This window comes from Hippichthys cyanospilos, chromosome 5 (assembly GCF_059441005.1).
Source record: "Hippichthys cyanospilos isolate Australia breed blue-spotted pipefish chromosome 5, RoL_Hcya_1.0, whole genome shotgun sequence".
NCBI classification, from domain to species: domain Eukaryota; kingdom Metazoa; phylum Chordata; class Actinopteri; order Syngnathiformes; family Syngnathidae; genus Hippichthys; species Hippichthys cyanospilos.
The window spans coordinates 12,738,882-12,754,198 of record NC_142373.1 but is presented as its reverse complement, the minus strand read 5'-3'; the positions used below and the strand labels follow the sequence as shown (position 1 = coordinate 12,754,198).

The following is a 15,317-nucleotide window of genomic DNA, read 5'->3' as shown; positions in this document are numbered from 1 at the left end:
AAGGAAAAGCGGGGTTTTATTTTGATTGATAACAGTAATAACTCATAAGACATAAGCTCTATCGGTCCAATTGCTTTTTAAACATGTAGTCTCTCATTGCAGCCAGTTTTAATGATGCATGATGCAATAATGGTCCCATAAGTAGAAAGTTGCATGTTTTTTGGATTGGGGCCTTGCTCCTTTTCTTCTACGTTCTGTCTGATTGATCCACACCCGTCCCTGATGGGTGCCAGAGGCGATGATGTAAAGGTTTTTTTGTTGTTGTTGTTTTTTTCCAGGGAGAGGGTGAGATTGGAGGATAAGTCACGTCTGGCGACAGAGTAGACTTGATATTTATCTGTGTATGTTGTTTCTCCAGAGGCCAGTAAGCTGGTGATGTCATATGTGGCAGCGGTGTGTGGGAAGGGCCAAGAGGTGAATAAGGTCAAGGAACAGCTACTGCAGTCCAATCCTGTGCTGGAAGGTGAGTTAAGTCCACCTACAAGCTCTTTCGTTAACAGTCTGTCCCCAGTCAAGTGTGTTAGCATAAATTGACATTTATTTCAATGAAAAGGCCAAAGCCTGTATTTGTCAAAAATACCAAATATTGGCCTAGCTGATAATCGCTTTGATATTTATCAGGTGTTCTTCAAAAACTAACTTCTCCCGAACCAAGGTGAACTTAACTGTCAAATCCGCTTCACACGCATAAAAATACGAAGGCATCATACATACTTTACAGACATGTAAAATGATCTTGAATTGTGCAGATGTACCCTATATTAAAAAAAAATGAGGCTCATTCCTACAAGTCAAGCCGGAAGGTGTGTTTTCCGTGGGGGGCAGTAGACAGGAAATGCCCGAGAAGGATGAGGCCGTGTGCCCGTGTTTTTTGTCGCTGAACATCTGCAAGAGTTTAGCTCCTGTTTAATGCTTGGGTGGGAAGGGGCGGGTGTATCCGGTTTCACACAATGCATCTGTGTGCTTTGTGCCGTTTATTTTTTTTTTTTAAATATTGAAATGATTTGACTTTTTACTCTGTTAGTGTCTGTAACATTCATTCGTGCTCACTTTTTAAGTGGCATTTTGCCGTCTTGTTTAAAGTTGATCCAAAATCATGTTTTTACAATATTCTCTATGTGCCCCTCCACGAGTCTTCAAATGACATTCTGATGAATAATTGCATTTGTAAGATATGATTTGAGAAACACAAACTCCATTTAGTCACTTGCTGGCAACTGAAAATGACATAGTGACAACCAATCGTTGCTTGCCACATTTATGGGTTTGGTCATGTGACATCAGCTGAGCAGTGATTAGCCATGCTCGTGCTTTCAAAATGAACGGAGTAATTGATTATCAGCTGAATCGCCGAATGTTTTGGTTTCGAAACTAGCTTTATAAAAGGGTAAGTTCTGCAAATTATGCCACATTATTGGGGTTTGAACAAAGAAAACATCAAGTCAAATTGTTTTTCCGTTTTCACTCAACTGATTTATTGTGCTATTTAGACTTGAATGGCGTGACAAAAAGGTTAATTTTTATCAAAGCCTGGAAAACCCAAGTGCTGCGCTCAATCCAAACAGAATTATGGGGCCCCATCTGTACAAATGTCCATCACACGTACAGTATATTCCTTAACTGAATGACATATAGCAAATCCAAGGCTCTCTTTTAAGTATGATACTTGAATATTCATAATATAGTCTACATTTTGTGCGCCTCTTTCTGTTTACATCTGTTTTGACAGGCAGTATTTTTGTTTGATTATCCACACTGATGCGCCACTATTCTTTTCCCATTTTTTTCAGCCTTCGGAAATGCCAAGACTGTGAGGAATGACAACTCTTCCAGATTTGTAAGTGTTCTTACAAGTAATGCATTTTCTCAATAACCAATTTACATCTATGGATTATATTCCATAACGCATGTATTGAATTGAAAAGTTATAGCATACACAATTTGCCAAAGGAATCAATGTAACACAATTTCACAAGAAGTTACTTCATGTTACAATTAATTTACTCCTAACTCATTCAATCCCAAAGACATATACTTTATATTTAATCTAATCTCGGGTCTCTCTCTCTCTCTCTCTCTTATATATATATATCTATATATATATATATATATATATATATATATATATATATATATATATATAAAAATTAGTAGTGCACTACGTACACATTTCAACAGTGCCTTTCACAGCAAAAAAAAAAAAAAAATGTACGCGACATTGTTTTGTCCGCAGCAAACGGTCACCGTGGTTACAAGCATTGCATTCAAAAAAAGGCATCCGAGTTATACCACGGCTTTTCTTAATTAAAAGACAACTATTTAATGAGATTTTGCTATGCGCTTTCCTATAAAATATTGGGCAATTTAAAAAGGTCTCACACTTCATTGAGATCTGTAGAATGTAGCCTGTTTGTTTTTCCCTCTTTATAGGCAAGCCTACCAAATTAAACCTCACTGCTTTGGCGCATTAATCACTTGAACGGCAACACTTGCACTTACATTCCTCCTCAAGTATTTAAAACACCCTTTATCAAGTATTCAGAAGAAATAGCCGTTTTGCTCCTTTTTTTTTTTTTTTACAGTCATCATGAAATATGAAAGAGCTAATCCTCATAGTACCTATGAAATGATGCCAGTGCGTCGACTTGGACTGAGTTGTACCCAGGCCAGGAGTATTATAAAGGATTATGGCCCTGATCTGTTTATATTTAGGTAACCTTGGCATAAACCTTCGGACAAGGTTGTGATGGCATCCCATTGGACAGCAGGTCATTGGGCACATGTGGATCATCAGCAAAGCCTCTTTTTATGTTTTACCGATATATAAGTTGTTCGACTTGAACTCACCTGCTGAGCTTTGACAGCCATCAATGTGTCACAAGCCTGTCAGTGTTTTAAATTGAGGGACAAAGGGAACCTGGAATAGCATTTTTATTCCTATTCATGGCCGAGCAATTGACTGAAGAAAATGATAAAAACAAATAAGCACTTGTGACTGAATGTCTGGACTTTTAAATAATTAATAATAATAATATGTCTTTTTGACTCTTCCTGTTTTGTTCCGGTTCGGCTGCTTTGTAACTTCTCACTTGTGACCTACAGGGAAAGTACATGGACATTGAGTTTGATTTCAAAGGAGATCCTCTTGGCGGAGTCATCAGCAACTGTAAGTAAACCTCATTCTGAAGTATTACGAAATAATAACAACAATAATAATAACAAAGGTCTTGTGCAGATGAAGGCTGAAGATCAGATGAGTAGTTCACTGTAAGTGCTGTGAGTTCCCTCTTGAAACTGTCCAGACAGATGAAGCCAGTCTTATAGCCAGACTGAACAGACCACGCCTCCTTCTCCTCTATTCAGTTCTTGCCTCTGTTATGCTTTTATCTCGCCTATGTTCACATTGTTTTGTCTGCGGCGGATTCCCCGCCAGAGGTCACAGAAAATAGCGAGAGTAGCTTACGTTGGAGCTACAAGTCACTCTCTGTTTGTTGGCACAAGAGACTGAGTGTGAGGACGCGCCGTTACAATGTGACTTTGTCAGACTGTGCAGGATGACCTTTTGGCCTGACAGGTCGATGTGAGTTTTCTTATTGACAAATGTGTCATGTCCTTCTAATTTTGTGTCTTCACAATAGTCAGAGTTAGGGCTGGGCAGCATAGCCAAAAAATAAAATCTTGATTATCTTCAATCTTTCTGGAGTTTTTAATGGAAGGAATAAAACCTACAAACATGTATTTAAAGTTTTTTTGTTTTGTTTTTTTATAATGAAATTTCTGTGGAAAACATTCAGACAAAAATAAGAAATACTGCTTTCGTTCTAAAAGGCAATGTCCATTTAGTTTGCCATTTTTGGCATTAAAAGGTAATATTTTGTCTAATTTGTACAATTTGACAGCTGTAAAAATGACATCACATGCTCAAGGCTGGGGCAACCAACAGTCGCTGCTCACCTGTTGGTCATGTGACATCCATAAGATGTATCATGACTGATTGGTTGTGACTTGTGCCTTCAACACATGAGAAGTCATTTTTAGCGGAAAGTAAGTGGGAAAATGTTAATTGCGCTTAAAAAATAATAATCAAATTAACTCCTGGAGATGTCATTTTACATTTTTAAGAGTCCAATTGTTTGATCCCAAACATGCATTTATATATTTTTTGAAGTCTTTATTTTGAAAATCAGGTCATCTCTCTTTCCCGATTTAGCAAATTTTCAGTTTTGTGTGGCAAATTAATCAAATTAATTATATTTATTGCCTAGCCCTAGTGAATATGGTTAATATGGATGCAGTGGAAGAATGTTAGAGCTCTGGAGCTTTGGAAAATGCGGAGTGGTTCACAGTGGTGTCTCGCTCCTGTCAGCCCCTCACTACTTCTGTTATTGAGGTGCCTAAGCGCAGTGATTCACAGGCCGTGGGTGTCGCAGATGCGCAATCAGCCCCTTCTCCAGGTCAGTGGATGGCTCTCCGCTCGGGCAGCTGTCATCCCGGTGCCCGCCTACTGAATGAGTCACTTTAGCTACTCTCGATTGCATGAGGCCGCGTAGACTCGAAAATGCGTGCCGGTATAAATAAGGGATATTTTTTGCCATTTACGAGTTGTCAACTCTGGCCATATGTGGCGCTAGCCATTTGTTGACTTCTTCCTTTTGACATCGTGGTATGAAAACTGAATTATAGAAAAAGCTCTTGCGCCTAAATGGTTAAATAGTCTGAGCTAAAACTGGGCAATAAATTGAATACACTCAAACAGTGAGTCATTAAAAACAAGGTTAAGTAAATCAAACTTTTAAATAAATCTTAGTTTGCATTCTGTTAAAATCATGATTTTTTTTCTCTTTTTTTGCATGCAAGTCCCTAATATGGCTAAAAATGAGTTCCAAGATTATATACGTTTGGATCATGTCTAAGCAGAGAAAGGGAATGCTGTCATCCTGCAGGGCAGCTGCCCATCCCTGCAGATAGTCTTTAATTAAATCATGTGCACTCTAATGCGGTGAGCAGATGCCCGTTTCCCTTTTAATCATGTACTCTTCACACGTAAGTGGCAACTGTGCTTAGAATGCTACCGCCTGACATCTTTATGCTCTTTCTTACACGTATACTGAAAAGTCAGCACATCAACAGGAAAATGATGACAAATATTGCCTTGGTCGTCATAACAACTTAATTGTGTGGTTTGTAATTGAGAAGCTTTACAGTATGTCTTTCCGAAGAGTTAGAAATCGTTCTCATTCATTTTCATGTCAAGCGAAATTGTTTTAGAGTGCAGCAAAATAAAGTGGTCTCAGTGTACCAATACTTTTGGATGGCATTGGACAGTAGATCCTGATCTTAAGGCTGGACAGCCAATGTATTAAATGTTTGTGTACAGTGGTTCTCAACTTGTTTTTTTTCTGGAAATTGATTTAGTAGTCAATTGCTTCATGTTCCAATACATTTTCTCTTCATTTGAAAAGAAATGTGTTCCTGTCACATATTGAAGAAAGCCTTTTTGTATCTAACATATCCGTAAAGTGCGTTCAAGTACCCTCATTGAAGAACCACTTTTAACTGAAGATAGCTGAGAATTATTGTAAACTTTATTCTAACCAGCGTTCTTTGCTTTTGTTTTTCCACCATTTTTTTTTTTTTTATAGATCTGCTGGAGAAGTCCCGTGTGGTGAAACAGCCTCGCGGAGAGAGGAACTTCCACATCTTTTATCAGCTCTTGTCCGGAGCCTCTGATGACACACTCAGTAGGTTCTAAGCACACAGCACATTAAATTGGACTGTGCTTGGAGTCATGTGTTGTTTATTTTTTGTGGGTAATATATTTTTAATCTGGAAAACAAAACAGAGGACTTTTTTTTTTCCATTCTCATTCATACGAACTAGAAAAAAGTTCCAGGGATTGAATTTTGGGACTCTTTAATACAATTTAAATGACTGCATATGTAGCCAGATGTTATTTTCGGGATAAACTCAAGCCTATAATTTTAACTTCATTTTTTTTTTCATTAGTTCTATTTGCATGCCCAACAGCAATATTGCGTGTCCTCGTTACTACAGTTTGATTTTTTTCTTCCTTTTTTGTGGACATAAAAAGAAAACTAAGACTGTCCAAGATGTGGCGTGAGCATTCACAACCATAGCGCAGCTGGACAAACACTCAACCGACGCATTAATGGCACCGTCTTCCTGCTTAACAAACAGCAACGAGAACAAAGGGAGGCTGTGAAACCTGTTCCTTGTGTTTGCTTTTGCGTGGACACAGGGCATTGTTTTTATGTCCTGCGGAGAATAATAGCATAATAGCATTGACTCCACAGCGCACACACTCATCTCAGAGAAGGCCTGAGGATATTCAGTTAGCTATTTTTACTACGGAATAAACCATATATGACATAATACTAGTTTTGCAAGTCACTGACTCCCAACATTTCCTCTATAGTAAATATGTAATCAATGTCAACTGTCAATGACATCCCTTATTTGTGTGTAACAGAGAAATTGAAGCTGGACCGGGACTTCAGCAAGTACAACTACTTAAGTCTTGATTCCGCCGTGGTCAACGGGTTGGATGATGCCACGAGCTTTCGAACCGTCAAAGTGAGTATAAAGAAAAAAATACTTGGGTACGGGTCAATGGCAAAACACAAATTTTCCAGGGTGTGAACAACCTAGAAGTGATGTTGAAGATAATGTGAAAAATGGACAGACAACTGGAGCACTTTTTTTCAAAACACACTATTTTGTGTTACAATCCAAATGGGGCTTCCTGGAGTGCAAACATTTGTAATGTAATTTGTATGTAATGAGCGGTTAAAACCCTCATAATAATCTCTAATTTGATATGCCTTTCCCAGAACGCAATGCAGATTGTGGGCTTCATGGATGACGAGGTGCAGTCTGTGCTAGAGCTGGTGGCGGCCGTCCTGAAACTGGGCAACATCGAGTTCAAGCCGGAATCCCGATGCAACGGCACAGATGAAAGCCGCGTCAAAGATAAAAACGGTACGGGCTCATGGAGAGATTGTTATTGCTGTTGTTTTGAGCATTCGCAATTATTTGCACACACAACCCCATGGCTTGCTGTTAAGCCGCTGCCCCCCTATTGACTCAGCATCAGGTCCAATTATTTCTGGTCACTCAATACATTACGGTATGCATTTGCTGTGCGTTTTGTAATATTGCTTTCTTGTATTTCTTCCACTGGCAAAAGAGAATCCATTTATCATTTCTGGTCATAAAAAAAGTTTTTTCATGAATAAATCAAGATGGGTCGTTGCAATAATACCACGTGGCAATTCAGAGGAAAACATGAATACATTCATTCATATAGACGCAATATAGACTAGATCTTGGAAATGCGTACATAATATATCTGTGATTCTCAAATGGGGGTACAAGAAGGCACATCCAGGCCTATGTCAGATTTCAGCAAATCCAATTTACTTCTTTTTAATGAAACATAAAAAAAAAAAAAAAATAGGGCCCAAAGAACAGTTTTTACTTTCAAATTAAGAGCAAATTAATTGGAATCTGAAGCATTTTGTGGATGCTGGCCTATTGTTTTTCCATGAAAAAAATAGTCAAAGGAAAATAGGGGGCTAAAATATGAAAAAATAAAAAAATCATCCGGTGGCATTACAGGGAAAATGCTGTGTTTTAGCATTTAGCCGACAAGTAAATTCGAGTGTATTTGGCAAACTCATTCAAACGTGCTTGCGGTTGAAAATGAGAATGTGGGCCAAATGCTTAAACAATAGCTTTTTTTCCCAAAAAGTTATCCCGTGACATTACCAGAAAAACTAAAATGGAACATATCAAAAGTCTTTGAGTCAAAAAGGAGAAGTAGTGAAATGATATTTTTTTTGCTGCATGTGTATTAAAAAAAAGAACACATCCCTTGGCATATTGATGAAATGGTGCTTCATTTATTCTACAAGTAAATTTGAACATATTTGGAAGTATATTTGAATGTTTGCCAGTCACAAATAAGAATGTGGGCCAAATACAAAAATAAGAACTTTTTTTTTCTGTGCATGTAAAAAAAAAAAAAAAACCACTAACCCATAGTATTAAAGTAAAAATGCTGCCTACAAGTCAACTGCAACATATTTGCCAACTACTTTGAACACGTTTGCCAGTCAGAAATCTTTACTCCACATTGATGGCTCCCTCATACTAGGCTTCCTAAACTGTTTACTCCCTAAACTGAGTACATTTATTTTCTCGAGTATTTTGCGCAAGTTCAAATAACATGGAAGCATCACAGTGACCAACAAGGGGGGGTTCTGTCAATGGAAAATACAAATGATCTATATCTGCAAAAATGTCTGAGCACAAACCTATCAGACTTTGGAATCAGCGGCTGATAAACAAGCTGACATTCTTTAGCAAACCAGCTATTTGGCCAGCAGCAAACAGAAAAAAAAAAAAGAGAAGCCTAGACTTTCAAGTCACTGTTTTCCTCCTAATGCATGCAGTGGCTGTTTTTGCGCTTTTGACCATGTGCTCCATTTTTTTTTTCCTATGTGTGATGTGCAGATTTAAAAGAGATGTGTGAACTGCTGGGGATCGAGCAGACGGTGCTGGAAAGGGCGTTCAGCTACCGCACGGTTGAGGCCAAATTGGAGAAGGTGTCCACTACCTTGAACGTGGCCCAGGTAACATTGACTTGCAAGACGTGCGCCGCATTTGTGGGACTGGCCCTCGCTCGCTCGCTTGCTCGCTCGCCCTTCCGTCTTTCACGAGCTGCCGCCTCGCATCCGCGTCAATGCTACATGGAAAGCTTTTAATTATACATGTGGAGTTTTCCTCTTGGAAATCCATTTGTGGGTCATATTCTCGGGTTAGCGGGTTCATTGAAGTCTCTTGTGCACCCAATATGCATTATATTGCTGGGGCGAAAGAAAATGTGCCAGGTTTCTAACACTGATGCAAATGTATTTAAATTATTTGATTTGATTTTGTGTTTTTTGGGTTTTTTTTTTTTTTTTTGCAGGCTTATTATGCCCGAGATGCCCTCGCCAAAAATCTCTACAGTCGTCTGTTTAGCTGGCTTGTTACTAGGATCAATGAAAGCATAAAAGTAAGAATTTGTTTACATTTATATGTTTATATGTATTTATGTATTTGATTTATATAAAAGAATGTGATGTTTAGATCTGGCTTATGCCCAAATATTAAAAACCCCCGTTTTTTAATTCATTTTTTTACATTCATAATAATGACTACTTGCATCTGTATGAAATTTAAAGCAAAACATTTTTGTGTAGCATGAAACGGTGTTTGTGTGTTTTGCTTACTTTAAAAAAAAAAAAAGGCTAAAATATTTTGAAAATGAGTCACAATAACAGTTAGCAAAAACATGTTCCATATTCCAGTTAATTTGCTCTTGATTTGGAAAAAAAGAAATCTTGCCCTGTCAGGACATTAAAAAGCATTAAATTAGATTTGTTAACTGCACAAACCTTGTTAAAATCTCACATACCCTCTAAAGTGCTTCCATGTGCGCCTAGGAATACCTGTACCCCAAAATGATATTTGCTGTTCCAAAAATTCCGCCTCTTAGCTTACTGCGGAAACCATGTGGTATTCTTACCTCAAGATTAAAAGTCTGGAGCCTCTAAAACACAATGTAGCAAAACGTTTTCATATTACAATTAATTTGTTCTTAATTTGGAAAGAAAAATAAATTGGTCCTGTCAGGACATTTAAAATCTCACAATACTTACCTACTAAATGTAGCTTTCACATGATGGTTTGTATGATCGAATAGTATTTTGTGTTGTTGATATTGACGCACGTTGCTATACGATAACGAGATAAGATATGAAAGTGTTTGGTACCTCAAGCAAAATGTTTTGTTTTGTTTGCACCCGGCAAAGTATCGATTTTTGGACATGTAAAGATTCTGCCCGCCAGCAAAGATATATTCAATGTTGCATAAGGACGGTACCACACCGCTTGCCCTCTAAAATCCTAATATTGTCAAAACGGTCTGCCTGCAGGCACAAACAAAAACCCGCCACAAGGTCATGGGCGTGCTGGACATCTATGGCTTCGAGATATTCGAGGTAGGTAAACTGAAACCTCTCTTTTTCCATCCGTCTGTGTCTCATGAGGACAAAATGTGACGACGCATCAATTTTATCAGCTTTAAAAGGATTTTGCCCCCGGCTGTGTGAGTGGTGACTTACCTGAGAGGAGCTTATCACCACAACTGTGGGCTGATAAAAGCATATTCATATTGGATTAGTTCAGCTTTACTGCTCCCGGGAGTCAAATCCTCTTTTGCCACACGTTGATTTTAACACGAAGGTCTGCACGGTGCGCTAAAACAAACTGGCCTCGACCATGGCGATCAATACGCATTTTGTCGTGTACATGTGTACAAATGAAATTGACGCATGACATTTGAAATTTACAAGCGGTGTCTGCATAAGGTGTTGTCACACACTCGCTTATTGCCGTTTTTGTCCCGGTTTTTCATACAAGTATTTACTGTAACATGACATATCAGGGTAACAAATGGACATTTTACTGTGATTGGACTTGTGCATTAACAAGAGTTTTAATTTTTCTACCTCTATATGTTTCAAGTGCCATAAGAAGCGAAAGACAAAAAGCTAACCTAAAGCTAGAATCACGTGCCAATGATAATGTCTGTAATTGCCAGTTTCTAATACGGTTAAAGTTCTGTTGTATTCAACTTTGAAGTACAATACATTTGACTTCACTGTTTTCAAACGTTTATTTAGCGATTCCAAGTGTGTGCGCGGTCTTCACTGTATGAATACATGCTGGAACCGATATTCTTTGTTGCACGACTCCCTCCCTCCAAAAAAATCCCCCGTTCATGATGTCGATGTGTTTGTCGTGCCGTCGCTCGTTGCCCTCACTCACTCTCAAGCCCTTGCTCTCCTCTTGCCTGTTGTGTGGTGTCATGGTCTTCAGAAAGCAGTAAGTAACACCAGCCTGCTGTTTGCTGTGCTCCACGCATGCTCTGATTCTGCCGCTCGCTCAGACAATTCAGGGGGCTCCCCCGGTGTGCAGCGCAGCCACGCGGCTGGACAGATGCAAAAGCACCTTTTGCATCAACAGATATCTGACAGCCACTCTGTTGGCACCCAAAAAATACCAATATATTTGACAAGACATTATCCAACTAGTTTTTCTTTTCATTGCCAGCAGAGTGTGTTTTGTGGTTTTATTGGCTGTTGTTTTTTCCAAACACAAGTGATTTCTTATCTCTCAACGGGTTATGTTATCCGAATCATCGAGGAGAATTTTATTTTCAGCTGAATGTGTTTTATGAAACGCATGTTAAACCCGTTAAAGGTCAGGGAGCAAAGATTTCATTGGCTGTTGATTTGCGTTTTCCTTGTTAATGCTTTTTAATATGTACATATCACTTCTGGGGGTTCGTAATTTGATTAAAAACCAGGTTCGAAGGGACCTATTATGGCCCTTAAAACATCGGACAAAAGGCCAATACATTTGACCTTTATAGACTCCCAACTATTTACAGCAGTTGTATACAAGTGACACTGCTGTTATTGTTACAAATGAATCTAAATATAACATTTTTATACTTAAATCATGAAATGTAATGATGTGGTTTTGCAAGGAGGTTTGCAAAAATTGAACAGGATGTCACAAATTGACACACGACCCAAAAGAAAACTGTAGTAAGTTGCTTCGTTTCAGTTAATTTTCTATTAGAAAAGATCATTTGAGAACGATTTGTATAGGGTATAGATCACTACAACAAATTAAGCATACGTGTGAAAGTTATGGCACATTTTCTCATGTACGAGGGCTTGTGATTCAAATTGCATAGGACACATTGAAAATTGCATTCGGGATTAAACTGCTGTACACCTACTATCCATTTGTAATGAACTAGAAAACTCCTAGAGGTCACCCGAAAACTTTCAGTCTTTGCCCCCTAACCTTTCAGCTTCAATGGGCTTACTTGTGTTATATATCACTAGTTTGCTTAAAATATGAGTTGTTTTTTTTTTTTTTTTGGTCCAATTCCAGCCTCTTGTGCCTCTTGCCACTTGCCTTGCTTTGCTATTGAAAGTGCGAGTGAATTTTTAAGCGGTGAAGGTGACTGCGGTTTCCCGCTAAAGGAAAATGGGTCTTTAAATGAGAAGCAGATTAGCTTTTTTTTTTTTTTTTTTTTTTTGTGCTTTGTGTTCCCATTTCCTCGTCATTGTGAAACCTTGCCGTGCCCTTCACCGGACGAGCTGTTAGACGAAACAGGCTTCTAACCAGCTTATTGCCGTAGCGACTGATGTCTAACCCAACGCGCGGCGCAATTAGGCCATCTGCCAGGAAGTATGACGCTCCCCACAATGGGTCATAATTGACCGCGGTTATAATTGCCTGTAAATGTTTAACAAGCATATAGGAGCGCTTAATTACAGGATATGGATTTATCGTAAGGGTCCATCTGCCTACGCTGCCTAGGACGTTCAATAGTAGTTGTATTTCACTGTTCACATTGACTAGATGTGTGTATTCATTAACGAATTTACAATCTGCTAACATTTAGAGAAATAATGTACTTTTTTTTTGTAACCCAACTTCAAATACACACTTTTCTTAAAAATGATAGCCAACACATGGTGGGACATCAATGAGTAATATGCCTTTTGTGTCGCTGCTCCTACAGGACAACAGCTTTGAGCAGTTCATTATCAACTATTGCAATGAGAAGCTGCAGCAGATCTTCATTGAGCTAACGCTGCGGGAGGAACAAGAGGAGTACATCAGAGAGGCAAGTTTCCATATTGAATCGCAATTTAAGGGTACTCCCATTATCAGGGAATATTCGTATAAGCCTTTTTTTTATTTATCTGATGGCCCATAATCGCTTTAAAACTTCAGGAAACTCTAAATTCTCAATTAGATTATTTTCCAAGAGATTCTGGTAACATTCAAAACACCCTTCAGCATCTCCGTTTTTGTTTTGTTTTTTTATAGAGGTGGGCATTTTAGAAATGTTTACTGGTTTTCATTGGTTTTAATTGGTTAGCATTAGTTTCATTTAAAGTGTCTCTGCTTAGCTAACTATTCGTTAGCTAGCCCTCCTCAGTCTCCCTCAATGGAGAGTGAGAAATGCAAGTGATGCCTTAATCCAGCAAATGTAAAGCATCCCTGCTGCGGCCTGTCAAGATCTGCTTGTTTTCAAAGCTCAGCGTGTATGAGTGGTGACCCCTAAACTCCTTCCCTACAAACACCGCGACTGATATTTTGGCCCCTTTCCAGCGTACAGCATGGGAAAATACCACAAGGCTAGCCGCACCAATCAGAAACGGCGCTCGTGGTCCATCAAATATAAGCCACACCTTCTTTGCACCCAACCCCCTCCAAATATCTGTCACATTGCTTACATCAACTGAAGCTGTGTTCCCAGCCCTTTAGCTGCTTTGATTTAGAGGTCCACGAAGCAGGATTTTATTTTGGTCAAGTTTTTGTTGCGCAACACCCCCCCCATGCAGACCTTATTTGTTTACAAATGAAATGGAAAGAGAGTGCAACGAAATTCTTTTGTGACAGTAATCAAACACCTCGTTTGTTTTTTATCGTCAAGCCATTGTACGTTTGACCTTAATTTGCTTTTGTTGCAGGGCATCGAATGGACCAACATAGAATATTTCAACAATGCCATTATCTGTGACCTCATTGAGAACGTAAGCCTAATTCCCACCGACGGACCAATAACAACTTTTGAGTACAAGGTTTAACGGTGTCGAATGCCCTTCACCAGAACCAAAACGGCATCATGGCCATGCTGGACGAGGAGTGCCTGCGCCCGGGCACGGTGACGGACGAGACCTTCCTGGACAAGCTGAACACAGTCTGCGCTGAGCACCAACACTTTGAGAGTCGCCTTAGCAAGAATTCAAAGTTCCTCAATGACCACAGCTTGCCTCACAGTTGTTTCCGTATCCAGCACTACGCCGGCAAGGTATCCGCTCAATTGAAGGTTTTTAGGTGTAATCAAAGGTCTAGTTATGCTTGAAATTTGCATACTGTTTTGTATGATGCCTAAGTAATCTTTCCCGCCCACCTTTCCCTGGTGTAAAGGTGCTGTACTGCGTTGAAGGCTTTGTGGACAAGAACAATGACCTGCTCTACCGAGATTTGTCCCAAGCCATGTATAAGGCCAACCACAGTCTGATTAAAGATCTTTTCCCTGAGGGCAACCCGAGCAAAGTCAACCTCAAGAGACCGCCGACTGCCGGCTTCCAGTTCAAAGCGTCGGTGGGAACTCTCATGAAGAACCTGCAGACCAAGAACCCCAACTACATCCGGTAGAGCATTATTAAGATAACTTGGAAAAGCTCACATGTTGATCTTGGCTTTTTTTTTTTTTTATTTCAGCTGCATCAAGCCCAATGACAAGAAGGCAGCGCACATCTTCACCGAGTCGCTGGTTTGCCATCAAGTGCGCTACCTGGGCCTGATGGAGAACGTCCGCGTGAGAAGAGCTGGCTACGCCTTCCGCCAAGCGTACGGGCCCTGCCTGGAGCGCTACAAAATGCTCTGCAAACGGACCTGGCCGCACTGGAAAGGCCCCGCTAGGTAACGCTCATGTTTATTCACCGGCGGCGGGTGAGAGCGGGGGCGCCATTACCGGGACCTTTGCCAGAACCCCTCTGAGGCTTTCAGTGCAAATTGTGGCAGCCGCCGACTTGAAATAGTCGCCGAGCTTCCAGCTAGTCCCAGTGGAAAGAGTGTGCGGCCAGTGCTAATGGGCTGCTGTTGAAGTGGTCAGCTCCCAGGTGGGATTTTGTGCAGCTGCCACACTATGAATCCCATTATTACACTTATAATGATGCATAATGTTTCCTGCAAATAAATTACTTTTAAAAATGGCACGCACTTTATTTCCAAGCACATTATGCAGGAGTTCATTTCAGATTTAGCTTGGTAATTCTTCCAATATGGTGGCACGTGGGCTCCCTCTTGTGGTAGATGAAATATGGCCCGACAAAATAAATCGTCCAGTTTATATACATTCTTGTAACACATTACAGTGTAAGGAAAAAGGTGTCATTGAGACCCTCCCCACCTCCAAAAAAAAAATCTATAACCAGCCAATTTTTCTCTGTAAAGTTAAATCATGGGTGTCTAAACGTTTTTCCCATTGGCACATTCAGAAAAACTTTAACATTTTGATTTTTTTATAAGCATTGGATACGACAATGGTCCATAAGCCCCGTCAAAGTCTTGGACTGAAACTACATTCAACGCTAACTTTCAAATGGATCATTTTGATCCACAGCAGTGAATATTTATAGCAATTGTTG

The 15,317-nt window shown here is 39.6% G+C and overlaps 1 protein-coding gene across 4 annotated transcripts in view; it reads left to right on the top strand.

Annotated features, from left to right (window-relative positions):
* The window catches only part of myo1b (myosin IB), a 48,496-nt gene that overhangs the window by 20,314 nt on the left and 12,865 nt on the right, over nt 1–15,317 (top strand). For all 4 annotated transcript variants that reach the window (XM_088415046.1, XM_088415045.1, XM_088415044.1 and 1 more), the window contains exons 5-18: nt 359–463; nt 1,791–1,837; nt 3,103–3,166; nt 5,643–5,741; nt 6,491–6,594; nt 6,852–6,999; nt 8,536–8,654; nt 8,993–9,079; nt 10,002–10,067; nt 12,674–12,778; nt 13,632–13,694; nt 13,772–13,972; nt 14,092–14,318; nt 14,389–14,589. In XM_088415046.1, the coding sequence (XP_088271172.1) occupies nt 359–463; nt 1,791–1,837; nt 3,103–3,166; nt 5,643–5,741; nt 6,491–6,594; nt 6,852–6,999; nt 8,536–8,654; nt 8,993–9,079; nt 10,002–10,067; nt 12,674–12,778; nt 13,632–13,694; nt 13,772–13,972; nt 14,092–14,318; nt 14,389–14,589 (1,636 nt within the window). The remainder of the gene's footprint in view (nt 1–358; nt 464–1,790; nt 1,838–3,102; nt 3,167–5,642; nt 5,742–6,490; nt 6,595–6,851; nt 7,000–8,535; nt 8,655–8,992; nt 9,080–10,001; nt 10,068–12,673; nt 12,779–13,631; nt 13,695–13,771; nt 13,973–14,091; nt 14,319–14,388; nt 14,590–15,317) is intronic.